The sequence below is a fragment of the Orycteropus afer genome, unplaced genomic scaffold (assembly GCF_000298275.1).
Source record: "Orycteropus afer afer isolate SDZICR_OR568_19922 unplaced genomic scaffold, OryAfe1.0 scaffold00002, whole genome shotgun sequence".
NCBI classification, from domain to species: domain Eukaryota; kingdom Metazoa; phylum Chordata; class Mammalia; order Tubulidentata; family Orycteropodidae; genus Orycteropus; species Orycteropus afer.
In genome coordinates, this window is record NW_006921589.1 from 22,104,179 (window position 1) to 22,130,327 (window position 26,149).

Here is a 26,149-nt window from a genome sequence, read left to right on the forward strand (position 1 = left end):
CATGGCATCAGGATAGGAGAAAGACTCATTAACAACCTGCAATACGCAGATGATACAACTTTACTTGCTGAAAGTGAAGATGACTTGAAGCACTTACTGATGAAGATTAAAGACTTCAGTCTGCGATATGAATTATATCTCAACATAAAGAAAATGAAAATCCTTACTACTGGACCAATAAGCAGCATCACAATAAACGGAGAAAACATTGAAGTTGTTAAAGATTTCATATTACTTGGTTCCACAATCAACACCAATGGAAGCAGCAGTCAAGACATCAGATGATGTATTACAGTGGGCAAATCTGCTGCAAAAGACCTCTTCAAAGTTCTGAAGAGCAAAGATGTCTCCTTGAAGACTAAGGTGCACCTAACCCATGGTATTTTCAGTCACCACATATGCATGTGAGAGCTGGACAATGAACATGGAAGACCTAAGAAGAGTTGATGCTTTTGAGTTGTGGTGTTGGCAAAGAATATTGAAAGTACCATGGACTGCCAAAAGAATGAACCAATCTGTCCTGGAGGAAGTGCAGGACAGATTGGAATGCTCTTTGGAAGCAAAAATGGCAGACTCTGTCTCACTTACTTTGGTCATATTGTCAGAAGGGACCATTCCCTGGAGAAGGATATTATACCTGGTAAAGTGGAGGGTCAGTGAAAGAGAGGAAGGCCCTCAACAAGATGGATTGATACAGTGGCTGCAACGATGTGTTCAGGTATGGCAAGGATTGTTGGGCTGACACAGGACTGGGCAGTGTTTTCCTCTGTTGTACATAGGGTCGTTATGAGTCAGAGCTGACTTGATGGCACCTAACAACAACAATATCAGTATCCCAGTGGATAGACTACATGGCCTAAAGATCCTGAACCTGGAAATGAATTTAATGATTATTTGTGGCTATGGATTGTCTCCTTCGGGGATATTCAGAAGGAGGGGCAAAGTAATATTTATTGACTAGAAGGGCAGGCTGTGGTGAAGAGATATTTAATGCCCATTAAGTATTCATGTTTTCTCCATATTGTTTGCAGTTTGGTGAGGTTAGTTCCAGACATATATTCCATTTCTAGGGTAAAATATTTAAAAGCTAATGCATGATTTTTCATGCTCTTCCACTGCTGTGGTCATCTGGTAAACACATGTTCCAGATGGCATAGCCACAAGAAGCAAGCAGCCTACATGACGGAGTCGCTTAAACAGGAGTCAGTCTAGTTGGAGAGTTGCAGAAGTTACAGTGGATATTGCATGAGAGAGATAAACTGTGTGTGATCATCTACTGAGATTTTAGTATATCTTTGTTATGATGGCATAGTCTAGCCCACTGGTTCTCAAACTTTAGTGTATGCATCAGATCACCTGGTGTGATTGTCAAAACACTATAATCACCTTGTGGACTTTTTAAACACTCTGTAAAATTTGCTGTACCTACCTCTAGAGTTTCTGATTAAGGAGTCAGGGTAGGGCCTTGGAATTTGCATTCCCAACAAGTTTCCAGGTGATTCTTATCTTCATAGTTTAAGAATCATACTTTGAGAACCATTGGCCTAATCTATTCTGACTCATAGGGCAAGTTTGTTTATTTCTTCTCAACCCCCTCTTCACCCTCTATTTATTTGTAAATTATAATGTCTTATATCTATTATTTTGTTGTAAAAATAAATAAATAAATAAATAAATAAAATAAAATTCTTTTTTATTCTTTTGTAGTTACACTTAAATTTTAACATCTGTATTTAACTTAACATCTAAAAATTAGTATTGTTCTCTTGAACAGTGCAAAGATCTTAGAACATTTTAACTATTATACTCACTCAATGTGTTGTTGTAATCATGTATTTTAGTTCCTACTTCTTTTTATATTTCACACACTTATCATCATCATATTTTTGTATATATTATCTATATAAAAATACATATATTTTAATTTATATATATCATATAATGTATATTTATATGAGAGAGTGTGTGTGTGTGTGTACCCCCCCCACACACACTCATCTGTTAGTCTGTCTTCTTGTAGTGGCTTGCATGTTGCTGTGATGCTGAAAACTATGCCACCAGTATTTCAAGTACCAGCAGGGTCACCCACGGAGGACAGGCTTTAGTAGAGCTTCAGACTAAACAGATTGGGAAGGATGGGACCATCCACTTCTGAAAAAAATAGTCCACAGACAGCCTTATGAATAGCAGTCAAACATTGTCTGATACAGTGCAGGAAGATGAACCCTCAGGTTGGAAGGCACTCAAAATACAAGTTGGGAGAGTCAACCTAATGACATGGATAGAGTAAAGCTTTCAGGACCTTCATTTACTGATATAGCATGACTCAAAATGAAAAGAAACAGCTAAAATTATTCATTAATAATCAGAACATGGAATGTATTAAGTATGAACCTAGGAATATTGGAAGTTGTCAAAAATGAAATGGAATGCATAAGCATCAATATCTTAGATATTTGTAAGCTAAAATGGAGTGGTTTTGGCGATATTGAATCAGATAGTCAGTCATATGGTCTGCTATGCCAGGAATGACAAATTGAAGAGGAATGGCATCATGTTCATCATCAAAAGGAATATTTCAACATCTGTCCTGAAGTATAATGCTTTCAGTGATAGGATAATATCCATATGCCTACAAAAAGACCAGTTTGATACTGCTATTACTCAAATTTACACAACAACTACTAAGGCCAAATTTGAAGAAATCAAAGCCCTTTACCAGCTTCTACAGTCTGAAACTGAATGAACATATAATCAAGATATATTATTGATACTTACTGGTGATTGGAATGCAAAAGTCGGAAACAAGGAAGAAGCATCACTAGTTGGGAATATGACCTTGGTTATAGAGATGATGCTGGAGACTGCATTATAGAATTTTGCAAGACCAATGATTTAATCATTGCAAATACCTTTTTCAACAACATAAACAGTGACTGTACACATGGATCTAGCCAGATGGAATGCACAGGAATAAAATTGACTACATTCTGTGGAAAGAGGTGATGGAGAAGCTCAATATCATCAGTCAGAACAAGGCCAGGAGCTGACTGTGGAATAGCCCATCAATTGTCATAAGCAAGTTCAACTTGAAACTGAAGAAAAGTTAAAAGAAGTCCTTAAGAGCCAAAATATGACCTTCCTTATATCCCACCTGAATTTAGAGACCATTTGAAGAATAGATTTGACTCATGGAACACCTGTGAATGAAGACCAGATGAGCTGTGGGATGACATCAAGAACATTACACATAAAGAGAGCAAAATGTTGTTAAAAAGACAGGAAAGGAAGAGCAGACCAAAATGGATGCCAGAAAACTCTAAAACTTTCTCTTGAACAGAATAACTAAAGAGAATGGAAGAGATGATGAAATAAAAGAGCTGAACAGAAGATTTCAAAGGGCTGCTTAAGAAAACAAAGTAAAGTTTTATTATGAAATGCGCAAAGACCTTGAATTAGAAAGCCAGAAGGGAAGAACACACTTGGCATTTCCAAGCTGAAAGAACTGAAGTAAAAGTTCAAGTTTCGAGTTGCAGTATTGAACCATTCTATGGGCAAAATACTAAACAATCAGAAAGCAACAAAAGAAGAGGGAAGGAATACACAGAGTCACTGTACCAAAAAGAATTGGTCAACTTTCAGCTATTTCAGGAAGTAGCATATGACTAAGAACCAGTGATATTGAACGAAGAAGTCCAAGCTACATTGAAGGAATTGATGAAAAACAAGACCTCAGGACTTAACAGAACACTCATTGAGATGTTTCAACAAATAAAAGCAGCACTGGAGCAGTCACTTGTTTATGCCAAGAAATTTGCAAGTCAGCTACTTGGCCAGCCAACTGAAAGAGATCCATATTTGTGCCCATTGCAAAGAAAGGTGATACAACAGAATGCAGAACTTCTGGAACCGTATCATTAGCAACCCACACAAGTAAAACCTTGCTGAAGATAATTCAAAACTGTTGCATCAGTACATTGATAGGTAACAGTTCAAGCTGGATTCAGAAAGTGCATGGAAAATGGGATATCATTGCTGAAATCAGATGGATCTTGGCTGAAAGCAAAGAATACCAGAAAAATGTTTCCCTGTTTTTTATTGAACATGCATAGGCATTCGATTTTGTGGATCATAACAAATTATGGATAACAGTCCAAAGAATAGGAATTTCAGAACTTAATAGTCCTCCTGAGGAACCTGTACCTAAACCAAGAAGCAGTTGTTTGAACAGAACAAGAGGATACTGAATAATTTAAAATCAGAAAAGGTGTGCGTCAGTGTTATATCCTTTCACCATACTTATTCAATCTGTATGCTGAGCAAATAATCCAAGAAGCTGGAATATATGAAGAAGAATACAGCATCAGGATTGCACAAAGACTCATCAACAACCTGTGATATGCAGATGACACAGCCTTGCTTTCTGGAAGTTAAGAGGATTTGAAGCAGTTGCTGATGAAGATCAAAGACTATAGCTTTCAGTATAGATCACACCTCAACAAAAAGAAAACAAAAATCCTCACAACTGGACCAATAAGCAACATCATGATAAATAGATAAATGAAAGTTGTCAGGAATTTTGTTTTACTTCGATCCACAATCAATGCTTAATAGGAAACTGTTGTCGTTATCTTTGTTTTAGTGCAATTTCTCTATGAACTGTTTAAGTGTGAGTTTATTTTTGACTCCTATTTTTTAAATCAGGAGCTCTGGTAGTGTAATGCTTAAGGCACTTGACTGCTAACCAGAAGGCTGGCGGTTCAAACCCACCAGCCACTCCTCGGAAAGAAGGTTGGGCAATCTACTTCCGTAGTGATACCGCCTCGGAAACCCAAGGAGGGGTCACTGTGAGTCAGGTTCAACTCCACGGCAGTGAGTTTGGTTTTGGTTTATATATACACACAAATGTACACGTATATATAAAATTTATGGGTAAATTTCTAAACTCAATTATAGGGTGTCTTCGTTACCTAATGGTGCTGTGATATGAATGATGTAAGTAGATGACTTAAGGAATAGAAATTTATTTTCTAAATCAAAATCTTGGCTGTGTCACTTTCTTCTGTGAGCCTCTTCTGGTAGTGTCTGTTGGCAGTCCTTCACATTCCTCTGCTTATAGATGATCACATGTCATTTGTCTTCCCCTATGTGTTTCTGTGTCTATTTTGTTCTTTTCATAACTCAGAAATGATAAGGCGTAGGTATGACCTGAATTGATTGATTATACTGCACTAGATTGCATTATGGAAGTTATATTACATTACATTATGGAATTACAAAATAAGAAAAACCAGCTTCAAATATTCATTAATAATCAGAACATGGACTGTACGAAGTATGAATCTAGGAAAATTGGAAGTTGTCAAAAATGAAATGGAATGCATAGAGATTGATATCCTAGGCATTGTTGTTGTTAAGTGCCGTCGAGTCGTTTCCGACTCGTAGCGACCCCATGCACAGCAGAATGAAACACTGCCCGATCCCGCACCAGCCCCACAATCCCTGCTATACTTGACCCCATCATCGCAGCCACCATGTCAATCCATCTCGTTGAAGGCCTCCCTCTCTTTCGTCGACCCTCCACCCTACCAAGCATGACATCCTTCTCCAGGGAATGGTCCCTTCTTACAACATGACCAAAATAGGTGAGACGGAGTCTGGCCATTCTTGCTTCCAAGGAGCATTCTGGCTGCACTTCCTCCAGGACAGATCTGTTAGTTCTTTTTGGAGTCCATGGTACTTTCAGCATTCTTCGCCAGCACCACAACTCAAAAGCATCAACTCTTCTTCGGTCTTCCTTATTCATTGTCCAGCTCTCACATGCATATGAGGCGATTGGAAATATCATGGCTTGTGTCAGGCGCACCTTAGTCCTCAAGGAGATATCCTTGCTCCTCAGCACTTGATACAGTTCCTTCGCAGTTGACTTTCCCAATGCTACACGTCGTCTAATGTCCTGACTGCTGCTTCTGTTGGCATCGATTGTAGAACCAAGCAACGTGAATTCTTTGACAACCTCAATCTTCTCTCCATTTATTGTGATGCTGCTCATTGGTCCAGTTGTGAGGATTTTTGTTTTCTTTATATTGAGATGTAATCCATACTGCAGACTGTATTCTTCAACCTTCATCAGTAGGTGCCTTAAGTCATCCTCACTTTTCAGCAAGCAAAGTTGTATTGTCTGCATATCTCAGGTTGTTAATGATTCTTCCTCCAATCCTGATACCACGTTTTTCTTCATATAGTCCAGCTTCTCGGATTATTTGCTCAGCATATAGATTGAATAAGTGTGGAGAAAGAATACAACCCTGACGCACTCCCTTCTTGATTTTAAACCATGTAGTGTCCCCTTGTTCTGTTCAAACGACAGCTTCCTGGTCAAGGTACAGATTCCTTATGAGTACAATCAAGTGCTCGGAAATTCCCATTCTTCTCAATGTTACCCATAATTTGTCATGATCCACACAATCAAATGCCTTTGCATAGTCAATAAAACACAAGTAAACATCTTTCTGGTATTCCCTTCCTTGAGCCACGATCCATCTGACAACAGCTATGATATCCCTTGTTCCACGTCCTCTTCTGAATCCGGCTTGAACCTCTGGAAGTAGTCCTAGGCATTAGTGAGTTGAAATGGCTTGTTTTTGGCCATTTTGAATCAGACAACCATATGATCTACTGTGCTGGGAATGACAAATTGAAGAGGACTGGGGGAATTCATCGTCACAAACAATGCTTCAAGATCTATCCTGAAGTACAGTGATATCAGTGATAGGATAATATCCATACACCTACAAGGAAAGCCAGTTAATACTACTGTTATTCGAATATACACACCAACCACCAAAGCTAAACATGGGGAAATTGAAGAGTGTTACCAACTTCTGCAGTCTGAAATTGACCACACATGCCATCAAGATGTGTTGATTATCACTGGTGATTGGAATGCAAAAGTTGGAAACAAAGTAGAATCACCAGTAATGAAAAATATGGCCTTGGTGATAGAAATAACGATGGAGATCACATGATAGAATTTTGTAAGACCAATGACCTATTCATTGCAAATACTTTTTTTCAACAACATAAATGGTGGTTATAGAGGTGGACTTTGCCAGATGGAGTACATAGGAATCAGATCAACTTCATCTGTGCAAAGAGGTGATGGAGAAGCTCAGTATCTTCAGCCAAAACAAGGCCAGGAGCTGATTGTGGAACAGACCATGAAGTTATCATATGCAAGTTCAAGTTGAAACTGAAGAGAATTAAAACCAATCCATGAGAGCCAAAATATGGCTTTGATTGTATCTCTCCTGAATGTAGAGACCATCTAAAGAATAGATTTGATGTATTGAACACCAGTGACCAAAAACCAGAGGAATTTTGGGATTACATCAAGAACACCATCCTTGAAGAAAACAAAGGGTCATTAAAAAGATAGGAAAGGAAGAAAAGATCAAAAGGGATGTCAGAAGAGACTTTGAAACTTGCCCTTGAATGGAGAGTAGCTAAAGCAAATGGAAGAAATGACAAGATAAAAGAACTGAATGGAAGATTTCAAAGAGCAGCTCGAGAAGACAAAGTCAATTATTATAATGAAATGTGCAAAGACCTGTCATTAGAAAACCAAAAGGGAAGAATACACTCAGCATTTCTCAAGCTGAAAGAACTTGCTAAAGGGGTAAGAAGTCGGCATCTTCTGACCTCCTCTAACTTCAAAAGAGGAAGACAGAATCAGCATCAGCAGCCCAAGGACTGTTCTTATGAGACCAGACATGCCACCACCCTCCAGCCCTCTTACTAACTGTGACACCAACCATCCCTCTCAGTGCACTCACCACCTCTCTGCAGGGTTCGATAATTCACTGCAGTGGCAAAACAGAACTCACAGAGTATGGGATCTATTAGGGACACAACAGGCTACAATTCAAGTTCAAGAACATGCTCAGTCTCTCTCAGACGGCTGTCTTTCTCAGAAGCTCATCTCTCTCAGCCAGCATTCAGAGAGATAGATTCCTACTGCCTCTAGGAGGGCTCATTTTGAGCCTAGCTGAGTGACAAAACTAACCAATCCCAACATCAGAATTCTACACACCTGAGAGAGAGCAAACTTCCCAGAAGATTGCATCCTGCTGCTCAAACAGAAATACCCCAGGTGAATAACTTTAACAATCAGCTACTCAGTTGCTCAAGGCAAAGGGGGAGTTACAAAGACTATGGCTAAAAGAGCCATACCATGTAATTTACTACAAAGTAGAATGGAAGAAAAAATTCAAACCTCAAGTTGCAATATTGAAATATTCTATGGGCAAAATACTGAGTGATGCAAGAAACATCAAAAGAAGATGGAAGGAATACACAAAGTCACAGTACCAAAAAGAATTGGTTGCTGTTCATCCATTTCAGGAGGTAGCATATGATCGAGAACCAATGTTATTAAAAGAAGAAGTTGAAGCTGCACTGAAGGAATTGGCAAAGAACAAGGCTCCCATTGAGATACTTCAACAAATAAATGTCATGCTGGAGGCACTTACTCATGTATGCCCCCGAATTTGAAAGACAGCTATCTGGCCAGCTGACTGAAAGAGACCCATATTTGTACCCATTCTGAAGAGAGGTGATCCCACAGAATGTGGAAGTTATCGAACAGTATCACTAATACCACACACAAGCAAAATTTTGCTGAAGATAATTCAAAAACGATTGCAGCAGTATATTGACAGAGAACTTGCAGAAATGTAAGCTGGATTCAGAAGAGGACGTGGAACAAGGGACATCACTGCTGATGTCAGATGGATCTTGGCTGAAAGCAAAGAATACCAGAAAGATGTTTACTTGTGTTTTATTGACTATGCAAAAGCATAGTCAATTGTGTGGATCATAACCAATTACGGATAACATTAAGAAAGGAATTCCAGAACACTTAATTGTGCTTATGAAGAACCTGTACATAGACCAAGAGGCTGTCATTCGAACAGAACAAGGAGATACTGCATGGTTTAAAATCAGAAGTGTGTGCATCAGGATTGTATCCTTTCACCATACTTATTCAATCTGTATGCTGAGCTAATAATCCAAGAAGCTGGACTATATGAAGAATAACGTGGCATCCGGATTGGAGGAAGACTCATTAACAACCTGCAATATGCAGACCACACAATTTTGCTTGCTGAAAGTGAGGATGACTTTAAGCACTAACTGATGAAGATTGAAGACTACAGTCTGCAGTGCTGATTACACCTCAACATAAAGTAAGTGAAAATTATAACAGTTGGACCAATAAGCAACATCACGATAAGTGGAGAAAAGATTAAAATTGTCAAGGACTTCATATTACTTGGTTCTACAATCAGTACCACTGGAAGCAGCAGTCAGGACATCAGATGACATATTGCACCGGGCAAATCTGCTGCAAAAGACCCCTTTCAAGTGCTGAAGAGCAAAGAGGTCTCTTTGAAAACTAAGGTGCACCTAACCCAAGCCATGGTGTTTTTAGTTGCCTCATATGCATGTGAAAGTTGGACAGTGAATAAAGATGACCTGAGAAGAACTGTTTTTTTTTTTGAGTTGTGGTGCTGGCAAAGAATACTGAAAGTACCATGAACTGCCCAAAGAACTAATAATCTGTCTTGAAAGAAGTGCAGTGGGAATGCTCCTTGGAAGTGAGAATGGCCAGACTTCATCTGACCTACTTTGGTCATGTTGTCAGAAGACACCATTTTCTGGAGAAGGATACCACGCTTGGTAAAGTGGAAGGTCAAGGAAAAGGGGAAAGGCCCTTAACAAGATGGATTGGCACAGTGGCTGCAATGATGGGTTTAGGTATAGCAGGGATTGTGGGGCTGGATCAGGCAGTGTTTCGTTCTGTTATATGTGGTGTCTCTGTGAGTTGGAACTGACTCCGCAACACCTATTCAAATATTTTACCCACTTTTTAATTCAGTTGTTTTCTACTTATTAAGAGTCCTTTATATATTCTGGATAAAATTCATTTGTCAAGCATATGTATAGGCAGTCCCTGATTTATGATGGGATTCCATCCCAGTGTGTACATTCGTTCTGACATAAGTTCAATACTTAATTATTTTTTAAATGTTCATCATTATTGTCTTTTATTATCAGTGTGTTTATAATCTGATCTTTATTTATCTTTGGGGATTAATTAATTCCTCCTGATAGTTACCTCTTCCCTGTGTCCTTCCCTCCATTCACTCCTGTCCCCTGAGCTGTCTCTCTGTGCATGCACAGCCCTTCTACTCTCCCATGGTTGTTCTCTCCAAGGAGTGTATTTACCGCAGGTAAATGTTCAACTCATATGCTTGTCTTTTGTTTGGCTGGAAGCCACAGGTGTAGGTTCAATTCTAGACCTGAAGGGCAGCTAAGGGCCGTAGTCTTAGTGGTTCTACCAGGCTCCATCAGACCCGCAAACCTGGTTCCCCCTGCCTTTTTTCCCCCAAATGATTTTGAGCTTTGTTACACATTGTTCTCCCTCTCTATCCAGGATCTCCTACATATATCCCCCTCTGAGTGGTTGACAGTGGTAGCCGGGCACCATCTAGTTCTTCTGGTCTCATAGTCGTATAGGCTGTGGATCGCATGATGTACCACTCGCTAGGACTAATTGTTTCCAATAATCTTTGGTTGTCTTTATTCTTCTTTGCTCTGGATGAGGAGAGAGCCATTGTTGCATGTAGATGGCTGCTTGCAAGCTTTTAAGATCCCAGTTGCTACTTGCCAAAGTAGGGGGTAGAACAATGTTTTATGTAGTATGTTATGCCAATTGAGCTTGATGTCCCCTGCAACTATGGTCCTGAGCTCACAGGTTCAACCACTCACTCCCTCTGGGTAGCTGGCTGTGCCCAAGAAGTGACTACAACCTTGTCCCTTGTCAGCTCTACTATACACCCAGGAATTCTCACAGAATATATAAATACACTTGTAGAACCATTATCTGCCAACCCTATACATGGTCTTGAGTACACTCCCTGACATATCTAATAGTTCAGCCTATCTGTCCATCTATCCACCCATATACCCATGTCTGCCTTCACTGACAACGCAGTGGGATTTTCTTTTCCCAAAAATCATTGGATTTTTAGATATATTTGGGGAGAACTGACATTTTAATAATATTGAATCTTTGACTAAGTGAACGTGGATTGTCTCGCCATTTATTTAGATCTTTTAATCTTTATCTCAATGGCATTTTGTAGTCTGCATTGTGTAAGTTTTGTATAAATTTTGCTTCATTTTTTTCTAAGCATTTCATTTTGAGGAACGGTCATTACTAGAGTATAGAAATTCTGTGGATTTCTATATATTAAACATGTGTCTTTCTAAACTCATTTGTTTAATAGTTTTTTTCATAGGTCCCATAAAGTTTTCTGCATTTATGTTTATATCATCTGTGAATAAAAACAACTTTCTTTTTTCTGTACGCCTTTAATTTCTTTTCTTACCTTATTGTACAGGCTAGGACCTTCAGTTCAGTGCTGAACAGAAGTGATTAGTGCAACCATTCTTTTATTGTTCCTAATCTTAGTAGAAAAGTGTTCAGTTTTTTCACTATTAAGTATTCTTCAACCTGATGAAGTTCTTTTTTTTTCATTTCTTAGAATATTAAGTCTGCTGACAACAAATTATCTTAGCTTTTGTTTTCAGAAAGTGTCGCTCTTTTGCTTGATATTTGAAAGAAAATTTTAGAACACTATGTTGTTGGCTTCCAGCCAAACAAAAGACCAAGTATATGAGTTGAACATTTACCTGAGGTAGATACACTCCTTGGAGAGAACAACCATGGGAGAATAGAAAGGCTGTGTATACACAGGGAGACAGCTCAGGGCAGGAGTAATTTTAACATTCTAAATTTTAGAATACTATGGGTATTTTCCCCCAAGTAATTAATGACGCCATTCAGATTTCTTCTGTGTTGCATACTTTCTAGTAGAAGTGATGGCCATCTTTTTTCTTCATTTGTAGTTATATAGTGTGTCTTTTTTTTTTCCTTTGATTTTGATATTTTCCTTTTACCACTGTTTTTCAGCAATTTTATTATGATATGCCCTAAAGTGCTTTTCTTTGTGTTTATCCTGTTTAGTATGCATTGAGTTCCTTGGATCTGTGGATTTACAGTTTTCACCAAATTTGGGGAATTTTTAGTCTCCATTGTTTCCAAATATTTTGTTTGCAATTCCTTTCCTATTTTGTAATAGAGGATTCTTAAGGTTATTTTTATCCTGTGCCTGATTTTCTTCAGACAAAAATGTAGGTGGTTTTGAGCACATTTTCAAAAGGGATCTTGACTCCAAAAAGGCCAAAGATGATTGAGCTAAGCAGACTTAGAAGAAAAAACACCAAGATTCAAGGGGAAGTTTTAAAAATCATTTTTAGAGATCAGGATCCATGTTGGAAATATGAAAAGGTGAAACTGTGTATGTATGATTTTTGGCAGCAGAGTTTGAATACTTTCTCTTTGTATCTTTTTTCTCTCCCTTTTATTTATTGAACCGTATGTCAGTTATACTCTTAGTCCTGCATGCACTAGGTCATAATATTACTTACGATTATGATGATGCTGCTGATGATATAATAGCAGCAAAGTATAATACAGATTTTAAATACATGAGGAACTGGTTCGAACAATTTACATGTGTAATTTCATTTAAAACTTATGTTGTTGTTGTTGTTGTTATGTGCTGTTGAGTCGGCCCCGACTCATAGCGACTTTTAACAACCTTAATTGGTAGGTATTATGTCTATTTTACAGATCAGGAAATTATGGACAGAGAGAGTTAACTTGCCAAAAATTATCAGTATAAAAATGAATAAGTTACAGAGTTTTCCTTACATGATAAATATGTATATAACTAACTGTAATATGAGAGAGAAAATAGTATAATGAGAAAATTATGGAGATAGTGTTGTGGGACTTCTGACAAAGGAAAGGCCCTCGAGGTGGAATTTTTATGCCCAGTTGAAGAGTTAATTGATAATCAGACCCTATTTAGGGAATTTCCCTGGGAGTATATTGCAGTACAGGCACATTTTTGTTTTTGATAGTAGTTGTAATGGTAACATGGAGCCTTGGTCGCTGAGCGGTAGACCTGCCGTCCGTGCAGGAGACCCAGGGTCAGTTCCTGGCCACTGCACCTCACATGCGGTCCCGCCACTTGACCGTCATTGGAGGCATGCATGTTGCTCTGATACTGAACAGATTTCAGTGAAGCTTCCAGACTAAGATAGAAGAAAGGTTTGCTTCTAAAATTCAGCCGCTGAAAACTGTGGATCACAACAGCCTGCTCTGAAACCATCATGGGGATAATGCAGGACTATACAGTATTTCATTTCATTGTTCAGGGGGTCACCATGAGTTGGGGGCCCAGTTAGTGGTAGCTAACAGCATCACAGTAACTAAGTGCATGATAGACTAATGCAAAAAAGAAGTATGTCAGAATTTTTTTCTACCAGATCTAGTATGCAGTAAAGGTGATGAGAAAGTGAGTTGCAGTGATGACTCGGGAAACAAGTATCAAGGAAATATCTAGATGTCATAGAGAATTACCAGAAAAATTGGGCAAAGGAATAGAAAATTAGGAATAAGAGAGTATTATGTCACTTGAGATAATTTTTCAAATCACACTTATGACAATACCCCTCTTTTCTTCCACTACACACAAGTAAGCAAAAACTCTATTGGTGGAGAGCTGTAGTTTTCAATAGCTCCACTCAGCTACTTCCAGCAAAGGAGAAAAGTACTTGGTTTATAGGACAGTTGATGAAAATGTGCTTACTTTCTGACACACTGATTTTCACACTCTATAGGAAATCCATGAAAGACTTGGAAATATGATATACTAGAAAAGATAGGTCTGTAAGAACATGTAGAGCCAGAATTATTTCAGCAGAAGTGATAGTAGTTAAAGTGCAAAAAGGGTGTGGTGCTGGCGGCATCCAGTCTCCTCTAACTTCACAAAGGGGAGAAAGATTCAAGAACAATATCAACAGCTCAAGGCTGATTCCTATAAGGCAGAGGTTAGACATGCTGCCACCCTCCAATCTTTTTATCAATTCTGACACCAACTGTCTTGCCCACAGCACTCTACTTTTCTACCGGGTTCGATAATTCGTTGCAGTGAACTCAGAAAATACTCAACAATTACGGAGCTTATTTGGGAAGTAACAGGTTATAGTTCAAGTTCAGGAACACTCTGTATACAGTTCTTGCATCAGAATAACTTCTCAGCCATGCTGCAGGCACATTTTTCTCTGACCTCAGACTCTGCCCTGGTTTGGCCAGTGTTACAAAGCTCTTTTAGCGCAGCTATGGCCAGAGAGGCACTGCACTCCTGCTTGAAGGCACTTAGCTTTCTTGCCCCTTGGGCCGAGAAGCCCACTGCTCTGTCTCGTACAGGTCTCTTCGTTCTGCTGTCTCTGCTGCTGCTGCCTCTGCTGCCCCTCTGCTGTCTCAGTGCAGGGATCTTACTGATCTTGGGTCTAAGGATGCACTCCACTCCTGGTTTTCTTTCTGTCCTGATGGTTGTGAGATCCCCCTTTCCAGTGGAACTCTGAAGCAGCTACTTTTAAGCCTAGTGAGATGTCAAAACTGACCAATCCTCTGGTTAGGATTCCATATACCTTATTTGCACAGTTCCACCCCCACAGGGTGTCCTGTACCTTATTTACATTATTAGCAAGCTATTCAGTCCCTTTGTTGGGCCACAAGCATATCACATTTTCATTGTTCCACCTAATCATCTGGAGGGAGTCACAAAGACCAAGGCTAGAAGAACTGTATTAAGTAATTCACTGCACCACATAAAACCATAAATTGCAGCAATCTTTTCATAAAATTCATTCCTTTCTCCTTCCTTCATTTTGTGTCTCTTACTCTTCCTCCCTCTTTCTCTTACTCCTTCTCTTCCTTTCTTTAATACATAGTATATATATATATAATATATATATATATACTTTATATTATATATATAAAAACTCACTGCCATCCTTGGGTTTCCAAGGCGGTATCTCTACAGAAGTAGATTGCCCAACCTTCCTTCCGAGGAGTGGCTAGTGGGTTTGAACAGCCAACCTTCTGGTTATTAGGTGACTATTATTTGCTTATGGTATACAGTGGTGACCAAAAATGCACACTTTTTACATTTTCAATGCTTACAGTCTAATGGGGATAAAAATTAAGCAAATGATTACACAAATAACTACTATTTAATTTCAGCTAGGGAAAATTTAACATGGAAATTCCCTACCTTAAAAATACATTGTTTCTATTTGGAAGAAGACTAATTTACAGTTGACTACATTTGCAGAGGGATATTTCTATTTCTATTGAAGCTGAAGAGGCTCCAGGAAAAGTGAAAATGGGTGTGGCTCTGGCCTAAACTCACCTACTAGGTTCAGTGGTTTCTGCACAGAGACTGCATTCTCAGCCATTTTCCAGAACACACCATGGACTGACTGTGACTGGGCTAAAATAGATTTGCCTAGAGCTTCTTATTTTCAGACTTGTATTTAACCATGCTTGGGACCTGTACTCATCACAGGGCCATTGGACTTCTCAGCTGGTTAATGTGGGGGAAAAAATTGTTCTGTTTTATGCACATTTACATTCCTTATTTTATTGGAAATGCTTTCAAAATATGGTGATACCATCTTTATTCTTTGTATCTGTTTGCATTCAGTGTAGTCAGACTTAAAAATGCCCTAGTTACAAAGCAGTAGCTCTTGTTCACTTTGCATGCAATTCAATAATCAAACATGCTGAATTATGTAAAGAGGAGGAATTTGCTTCTAACTTTGAACTTACATCCAGAGGGTATATGTTTTTATATTTCAACATCTAAAAAATACATTGTTTCTCAAAAAATATGGTTTATTTGCCTGAAACTTGAAATACTTTTCTTCTTAGAATTAATAATATAAAGAAGAATTTTTAAATGAAATTCCATGAAGTCCTACATGACATAACTATTTTTAAATATCTCTTTGTAACTTTGTTTTTGTGGAACTATATTCTGTGTGCTGATACTGTGGTGACATGGAAGATAATCTAATATTCTACAATTGATGGTAATTGTTGTGAAAAGACAAAGCTGAGGAGAGGGAGGAGATCAGAGACATTGAACTGTGTGGTTATCCAACCCCATCTATGGTCTGCACATCTCCAAAGATTAATAAATTTTAGGCTCTCTCATGAGTTTATATTCTGGTAGAAGAGATGGAACATGTAAATAGTTCATTGGATTATAATATAATATGTGCTGTGATCGTGTTTTTAATAACATGTAGAAGTAGAAAAGAACAACAACAAAAAAAAACCTCACTGCCATCGAATCCCTCTGCATAGTGACTTCCTTGGGTTTCGATTCCAAGGCAGTATCTCAACGGAAGTAGGTAGGTTGCCCAGTCTTCCTTCTGAGGAGTGGGTTTGAACCGTCAACCTTCTGGTTAACAGTCAGATGCCTTGTGCACTATGCCACCAGAGTACCAGGGTCAAAGACATCACTAAAGACATAATACCTCAGTATGATTTTGAGGGATAACTAGTAGTTTACTTGAACTGATGGAAATAGAGAGGGGCATTCCTTTGAATAGTGAAGGCATGAAGCAACATATCTGTTTTCAAAATGAGAAATAGTTTGGTATTCAAAGGAGCAAAAATGTGAGCTGTGTAAGTGCTGGAGAGGAAGTGAGAATGTGATAAATACCTTTAATGCTTTATAGAATTTAATGGTGTCTGTAGGGAAGTGAAGAGAAGGGCAGACATAAAACTATATGCTTATGCATTTTATTTATTAGATTTGAGTAAACCATACTCAAGAATATTTTCCTGATGGAAGTTTCATGCTTCATTACTGTAGTTATTTAGTGATTAAAGCACTCGGCTGCCAACCCAAATCTGTCAGTTCGAAACCACCAGCAGCTGCATAGGAGAAAGATGTGTCAGTCTGCTTTCGTAAAGCTTTACAGCCTTGGAAGCCCTGTGGGCAGTTCTACTATGAATCCGAATCAACTCGATGGCAGTGGAGTTTTGGACTTTTCATCTGGGATTTCCCAGTCCTTTCAAGATCACTAGATAATTTCTCCTGATGATCACTTTTGTTAAAGGACGTAGTATCATAAGCATCTTTATAGCAAGTAGAGTTATAAGGAAGATTCAGATATAAAACAGTTTGGAAATTTTCAAGAAAGTGGGTTCTGAGTTTCCAGTTAAGGGGATGACTTAGTGTTTTCAATTTTATATTGGAATCTAGACAGTCTGGTTCATACTGCTCTTATATGGGGAAGAGTGTTTTAATGTTCTATATATTCTAAGCAGTCATATATGCCTGTTTAAACTTTTTAAAAAGTTTGATTACAGGATTAATTAGTATATGTTAGAATAAATTATTTCAAGGAAAAGAAACTTCTCAGTGATTTATATAGCCATACCTTATTTTTTTAGTTCAGCCTAGGTTTGCATTTGGCCCTTTGTACCCTTAAAAGTAGGATTATGTTTATTGTATGGACAAAGTCAAACAGTTATATTATCAGCATACAGTTCCCTTCCCTCAAAAAAAAAAAAAAATGGGTTCTTTTGTTTTGGTTTTTCTTCTTACATTTCTTGAGAATTAATCAAGATGTTTAATTATTGCTTTTTACATTTAAGCTATTTTATTTATACATTTATTTTTAGATCATATATCATGATCTGTTAACTTATACCACCACTTGTCTGTCAGTTTGTCATACTGTGGTGGCTTTCATGTTGCTTTAAGGCTGGAGTCTATGCCTCTGGTATTTCAGGGTCACCCGGGGTGGACAGGTTTCAGCAGAGTTTCCAGACAAAGACAGACTCAGAGGAAGGAATGGGCCATCCACTTCTTAAAGAATTGGCCAATGAAAAGCTTATGACTAGCAGTGAAACACTCTCTGATATATTATTGGAAAACTTTATGAATAGCCCTGAAACGTTGTCCGATATAGTGCCAGCAGATGAGACCCTCAGGTCAGAAAGCACTCAAAATACAACTGGGTAAGAGCTGCCTCCTCAAAGTAGAGTCAGCCTTAATGACATAGATGGAGTAAACCTTTTGGGCCCTCCTTTGCTGATGTGGCACAACTCAAAATGGGAAGAAACAGCTGCAGACATTCATTAAAAATCAGAACATGAAATGTATGAAGTATGAATGTAGGAAAATTGGAAGTTGTCAAAAATGAAATGGAATGTATAAAGATCAATATCCTAACATTACTAAAATGGATTGGTTTTAGCCATTTTGAATCAGACAACTATATGATCTACTATGCTGGGAATGACAAATTAAATAGGAATGGCGTGGCATTCATCATCACAGACAGTGTTTCAAGATCTAGCCTGAAGTACAATGGTGTCAGTGAAAGAATTATATCCATGTGCCTACAAGGAAGACCAGTTATAATACTATTATTCAAATTTACACACCAACCATCAAAGCCAAAGATGAGGAAATTGAAGATTTTTACTAACTTCTGCAGTCTGAAATTGACCACACATGCAATCAAGATGTGTTGATTATTACTGGTGATTTGGAAAGCAAAAGTTGGAAACAAAAGAAGAATCACCAGTAATTGGATAATATGGCCTTGGTGATAGAAATGATACTGGAAATCACATGACAGAATTTTGCAAGGCCAACGACTTATTCATTGCAAATACTTTTTTTGAACAACATAAACGGTGGTTATGCATGTGGACTTCTCCAGATGGAATATACAGGAATCAGATTAACTGTTGTTGTTGTTGTTATTATTATGTGTCGTCGAGTCGAACCTGACTCATAGCGACCCCTCCTTGGGTTTCCAAGGCAGTATCACGACAGAAGTAGATTGCCCCATTTCCTTCCGAATGGAAAAGCTCAATATCTTCAGCCAAAACAAGACTAGGAGCTGACTGTGGAACAGACCATGAAGTTTACATATGCAAGTTCAAGTTGAAGCTGAGGACAAAATATCCACGAGAACAAAAATATGACCTTAATTATATCCCTCTTGAATATAGAAACCATCTAAAGAATAGATTTGATGCATTGAACACCAGTGAGCGAAAAACAGAGGAATTGAGGGATGTCGAAAACATCATCCACGAAGAAAGCAAAAAGGTCATTTAAAAGGAAAGGAAGAAAAGACCAAAATGGATGTCAGAAGAGACTCTGAAACTTGCTTCTGAACAGAGAGTAGCTAAAGCAAATGGAAGAAATGACAAGATAAAAGAGCTGAACAGATTTCAAAGAGCAGCTCAAGAAGACAAAGTCAATTATTATAATGAAATGTACAAAGACTTGGAGTTAAAAAGCCAAGAGGAAAGAACGTGCTCAGCATTTCTCAAGCTGAAAGAAGTGAGGAAAAAAATTCAAGCCCTGAGTGGCAGTACTGTATTCTGTTGGCAAAATATTGAATGGTACAGGACCCATCAAAAGAAGATTGGAGGAATACCCAGAGTCACTGTACCAAAAACCATTGGTCGATGTTCATCCATTTCAGGAGCTGGCATATGACCAAGAACCGATGGTGTTGAAGGAAGAAGTCAAACTTGCACTGAAGGAATTGGCAAAATAAAAATAAAAAAGGCTACAGGAGTTCACAGAATACCCATTAAATGTTTCAACAAACAGATGCCCCACTGGAGGCATTTATTCATCTATGCCAAGATACTTGGAAGGCAGCCACCTGGTCAGCTGACTGGAAGAGACCCACATTTGTACCCATTCCAAAGAAAGGTGATCTTGCAGAACATGGAAATTATCAATATCACTTATATCACACGCAAGTAAAATCTTGCTGAAGATAATTCAAAAACAGTTGCAGTGTATTGACAGGGAACTTCCAGAAATTCAAGCTGGATTCAGAAGAGGACTTGGAACAAGGGATATCATTGCTGATGTCAGATGGATCTTGGCTGAAAACAAAGAATACCAGAGAGATCCTTACTTGTGTTTTATTGACTATGCAAAAGCATTCGACTGTGTAGATTATGGATAACATTAAGAGGTACGGAAATTCCAGAACACTTAGTTGTGCTGATGAGGAACTTGTACATAGACCAGGAGGCTGTCATTCAAACAGAACAAGGGGACACTGCATGGTTTAAAATCAGGAAGGGAGTACATCAGGGTTGCATCCTTTCACCATATTTATTCTGTAATCTGTATGCTAAGCAAATAATCCAAGAAGCTGTACTATGTGAAGAAGAGCATGGCATCAGAATTGGCGGAAGACTCATTAACAATCTGCAATACACAGATGACACAACTTTCTTTGTTGAAGGTGAAGGTGACCACTTACTGATGAAGATTAAAGACTTCAGTCTGTAGTAGGGATTACACCTCAACATAAAGAAAAGGAAAATCCTCACAATTGGACCAATAAGTAACATCATGATAAATGGAGAAAAGATTGAAGTTGTCAAAGACTTCATATTACTTGGTTCCATAATCAACACCAATGGAAGCAGCAGTCAGGAAATCAGATGACATATTGCACCGGGCACATCTGCTGCAAAAGACCTCTTTAAAGTGCTGAAGGGCAAAGATGTTTCTTTGAAGACTAAAGTGCGCCTAACCCAAGCCATGGTATTTTCAGTCGCCTCATATGCATGTGAAAGCTAGACAATGAATAAAGAAGACCGAAAAGAGTTGACGCTTTTGAGTTGTGGTGTTGGCAAAGACTATTGAAAGTACCATGGACTACCAGAAGAACTAACAGATCTGTCCTGGAAGAGGTGCAGCTGGAATGCTCCCTGGAAGTGAAAATAGCCAGACTTGTCTCACCTACTTTGGTCATGTTGTCAAAAGGGACCATTCCCTGGAGAAGGATATCATGCTTGGTAAAGTGGAGGGTCAGCAAAAAAGGGGAAGACCCTCAACAAGATGGATGGCACAGGACTGGGCAGTGTTTCGTTCTGTTGTACATAGGTTCACTGTGAATTGGAGCTGAGTCGACTGCACCTAACAACAACAACAGGATTAATTTGTAAAATTTTGACAAATCAGAAGATAGTCTGTATTGAAGTTTCAAATGTAATCCACACAGGATAATGATGAACATAATGTTAAGTATTTTGCATATATTTTTTTCATTTATTTCATAGAATAATTCTTTGAAGTAAATAGTATTATTACTCTTACTATATATATGGGGTAGGAGTTCTGGTGTCGTAATGCCTAAGGCATTTGACTGCTAATCAGAAAGCTGGTGGTTCAAACCCAGCAGCCACTCCTCAGAAGGAAGATTGGGCAATCTACTTCTGTAGTGATACCGCCTAAGAAACCCAAGGAGGGGTTGCTATGAGTCGGGACCGACTTGAGGGCAGTGAGTTTGGTGTTTTGGTTTTATACATATTCAGAAACTAAACAAAGAGATTAATTTGCCCAGACCTTACCCTGCTGCTGGCATGTGGCAGAGCTAGTATTCACATTCTGATCTAAGTTTACAGCCGTGCTTTCGGTGACTGTTCTATGTTGACTCCAAGGGTAAAGACCCCTGGTACACAGAATTTATATTATTCTATTGGTTAGTGTTAATTCAACAATACATTTGAGATGCTAGAATGTATATGATTAAGAACTGGATTTAGCAAAATGAACCATTAATTTCCTAGTGTACTTACGTAACCAAGGGATCACATTGGAAGAAGGTCACAGGAATTATTTAATAGTTGTGTGATAGACAAAGATGAACTCTGGCTTAAGAAACTCACATGTTAAACTCCACTTTGGTTGTGATTAGAGCTGGTAGTCTTACACAGAATGTTCTAGCTCTGTGAGCTTGACTTGGCTGATGTGTAAAAAGTATCTAAGATTGCCTCTCTGCCCCATACAATGTTATGACTAGAGTAAGAGTTTAGGACTGAGTAGAATAAAGTGGAATATAAGCCATGTCTGGTACAATAGGGATCGCAGATTCTTTACCATCACGGCTGTTCCCTTGTGTAATTGTGTGAGGCTTCTACTCCTTATAATATAGTTTCGTTAACCTGTTGCCAACTCATGGTGGGCCTGTGTGTGTCAGAGTACAACTGTGCTCCACGTGGTTTACAGAATCCATATTAAATAGAAGATAAATCTTGTTAGTTTTTCAAACTATTAAACAGGAAAATTAAAATTTAAAAAATTCATCTTAATTTCATTTTTTTCTGATTTCAAAACTAAGCAAAAAACTCTTTGCTTAGAAAATAGTAAAATCTTATGAGTTTTTGACCTATCTTTGTGTGTGTGTGTGTGTCTGTGTCTGTGTGTATGTGAGAGAGAGAGAGAGAAAGAGAGAAAGAGAGCGATTTGGGTGAAAATTTACAGAGCAAAATCATTTTCCATTCAGCAGTTCATATACATTTTGTTTCATGATGTTGATTGCAATCCCCACAATGTAACAGCTTTCTTCCCACTTCCTTCCTGTTGTTACCTTTTCCCTGTGTCCTTCTTTCCTATGCATTCCTACCCTCTGAGCTATCTCCCTGCACAGATGCTATCCTTCTGGTCTCCCATGGTTGATTGGTCTAAGGAATGTACCCACCTAGTGTAATTGTTCACCTTGTAGCCCTGTCTATTGTTTGGTTAGAATTTAAGCCAGAGGACTGAGTTCAGTTCAAGGCCCAAAAAGTGACTAGGGGCCATAGTCTCGGGGGTTTTACCAGTCTCTATAAGACCAGTAATAATGGTGTTTTTTTTTTTTTTTTTTTTTTTGATTTTGAGTTTTGTTCTACAATTTTCTCTCACTCTCTCTAGGGTCTCCAATTTTGATCCCTTTCAGAGTGGTTGGTGATGATAGCCAGACACCATCTAGTTCTTCTGGTCTCAGGGTCATGTAGGCTGAAGTTCCCATGGTCTGCTAGTCCCTTGGACTAATTTTTTGTATGCTTCTTTGGTTTTCTTCACCCTTCTTTTCTCTGGACAAGGAGAGACCAATTGTTGCATCTTAGATGTCCACTTGCAGTCTTTTAAGAACCCAGTTGCTTTTCACCAATGTATTGACTTTTCTTTTGGATGTTAATTTATGTGCAGTTTAATAGAGCTAGTATTATAATAAATAGGGAAAACACCCCTTTCTTTGCTTTTACAGCTTCTTGAGCTCTTGTAAGAAAAATAAGTGAGAAGGGTAGGGTAATACTATTTTGAGACAGACTTTCTTTTTAGTATACTTTGAAAGGAAAAACAGCTTCTTTTTTTTTTTTTTCTCAGAGATAAGAAGAATAGAAAGAGGCTGAGAGATGCTCTTTTATAAATATCTTGTTTTAAAAAGCACATATGAGGTCCCCATGAGTCAGAATCGATTAGACAGCTGCTGATTAAGAAAGTTCTAGTTTGTACTGAGTCAAGAATCCCACAGTGAGTAAATCTACTAGTGTATCTACAAATTTTCCATCTTTAAGTTGTCTTTTGCCCCTCTTTACCACGCTCCAGGTGTTCTATTTCTTTTTTTTTTTTTTAATTGTGATTTGGGTGAAAGTTTGCTGAACAAATTCATTTTCTATACAACAGTTCATACACATTTTGTTTTATGACATTAATTGCAGTGCCCACAATGTAACAGCTGTCTTCCCACTTCCTCCCTATGGTTACCTTTTCCCTGTGTCCTCCTTTCCTGTGCATTCCTGCCCTCATAGCAAGTGTTCTAAATTTTTCTTAAATTTTCAGAAAAAAGAAAGCAGTTGTTAGCAGCATTCTTCCTTGTTCTGGAAGCAGCTGTCAACAATTACAACTTTCCATGTTTCTCCTTTTACCTGCCTCAACTTTCCACTCATAGCTTCCTCTCACCCTCAGAAAAATAATTTTTCTTAGAAGAAAAGCTAAGGAGCTGCAGTGATGTATTGCCTAAGGCATTTGACTGCTAACCAGAAGGTTGGCCATTCAAACCTACCAGCCACTCCACAGGAGAAAGACTGGGCACTCTATTTCCATAAAGATTTACTGCCTTGGAAACCCAAGGGATTGCTATGAGTTGGAATTGACTCGATGGCAGTGAGTTTGGTTTTTTGGTTATTTTTGGTTTGAAGAAAAGCTTGCCATCCCATATCAAATGATCTTTCTCATAGATTTCTTTTGTTTTCCTATACTATGGTCTTCCACATTTTAAGTTGTACATTTTGCATGTTTAAACATTTCCATTTAAATTCTTACTTAAAATTAGTTTTGGTCACTTTATGTGGATAATAAAGATGTTCCTGAGTCACTTGCTTGTTTATTTTTTTTCTTACACAGTGTCCTCTCTGTGAGGACCATCAAGGAGAGCAATCTTTCTATTGTTATTATCTATTGTTATTATCAGGAACATTTGTCTTCTCTGAAGCAGTTGTTTTCATCTTATGCCAGGGTTTTCACTTGTCTCAATTACCGCAACTCATTTTTCTTAAAATTTGTTTTTTACCTTGTTTTATCTGCCATTAGATGATTATTTTTCTGATTGTTAAGGACAGAAAGTAACTTTCTTTGCAGTGTCCCCAAATGATTTAAATCTTCTCTTCTTTTCCCTCTGTTCTTGACCATGGCAGATCATCATGGGGACACTCTTCTCCCATTGTGAGAACTTTATCCAGATTAACAATTGGGGGGGGGAATTGATTATGTAGCTGAGGATGAATGTCTCCCTGGTTGAATTTTTTAAATACCATTTTACATTGAACTAAGTATAGCAGGGCCTCAACTTATACAAAGGTAGTATTTAAAGATTTAGAAATTGGACTTTTGAAACACAAAATAGATTTTTCCATAGAATCATTTTGTAATTAGGGGTTATGAAATTATATATATATATATGACATTTCTTCTCAGCATATATATGGATGGTAGATGGGGTAGGAAGGGAAGAAATTTTATCATGAGACGAGAATATAAACCATTCAGATCATGTCTGTACACACCATTCCCCCCCTTTCTCTCCTGCCTCCATTGCCTCTGAGGGATCTAAAGGTGAGAACCTTAAAGTGAGATTAGTGAATTAGAGTGAGGAAGCTGGGAGCATGGGAGAGCTCTGAACAAGCCAGTTCAGGAGTAATTTTGTGTGTGTGTATGAATGGGATGGGGTAAGTGTGTGGGCAGCCAGCTTCCTGTTAATTCCCCAGCTCCTTTACTTTCAGAAAATATCCCATCAAAGTTGAGACTGTGCCTCCTCATTATTAACACAGGTACCCTGTAAGCAGCAAGAACTTTTATTGGCCCAGAGAGTGCTTTACCTCCTTGTGCAGCTCTGCCGGTGGTTGCTGCCTGGCAGCAGCAGTGGCAGGGCTCATTGGGATGCTCTATTGGGTGTTACTACAGAGTTAGAGCGTTTGGATGTTTTTAAGTTCAGTGTTTTAATTTATAAAATTGGGACTGCTCATTATATAAAACTCAAATGGAAATGAAATATAAGCTAGTGACCAAAATATCAAAAGATTATGTTAGGAAATATTCTGGTCTTCAATCTGAAATGTCCATATTCTGAATGTAATAGGCCTTTAACCTTCTTCTAAATGTGTCACACTTTTAATGTGAATAACTGAAACCAGTAAGAAGAAAAGTAATTGTAAGCTGTGAGCAAAATGTTACAAGCCCAAATCATTAGCCATACTTGTTAATTTAGCTGCACATTTTTTAAACCAGCCAATTCTTTACAGAGTTAAACTGTAGTTTTGAGTATATGTTTTATGATTTTCAAGGGATATAATAAAAAAAGTGTGGTTTCAAGTGGATTGTAACATTTAAGATGATTTAGCAGTCAATTTTTTTTTTTATTTTAACTCTTTAATTACTATTTGTTTAGGGGATAGTGATCCTGGAAGATTGTCAACTTCCAACAGACATTTTGAAGAAACAAATAAAATTTGCAAACCAAGCGGCTTCATTAAATACTACACAGTTTCCGCAAGATAGTCAAGATTGTTTACCAGAACAAGATTTTGAAATGTCACCTAGTAGCCCTACACTACTTCTTCGAAACATAGAAAAACAGGTAAAGTGAAACAAGAGTAGATTGGCATGAAATGATTTCTAATCGACTTTATAAACTGGTTAAGTAAACATTATTATATGTATGTGTGCCTGGGTTATAATTGTTGTTGTTGTTGTTATATGCCGTCCAGTCGGCCCCGACTCATAGCGACCCCTCCTTGGGTTTCCGAGGCAGTATCACTACGGAAGTAGGATTGCCC

The 26,149-nt window shown here is 38.2% G+C and overlaps 1 protein-coding gene across 1 annotated transcript in view; it reads left to right on the forward strand.

Moving 5' to 3' along the window:
* Positions 1-26,149, forward strand: part of KANSL1L (KAT8 regulatory NSL complex subunit 1 like) — a 162,642-nt gene that overhangs the window by 61,379 nt on the left and 75,114 nt on the right. Inside the window, exon 3 of the mRNA XM_007935904.1 lies at positions 25,762-25,950. Within this exon, the coding sequence (XP_007934095.1) occupies positions 25,762-25,950 (189 nt within the window). The remainder of the gene's footprint in view (positions 1-25,761; positions 25,951-26,149) is intronic.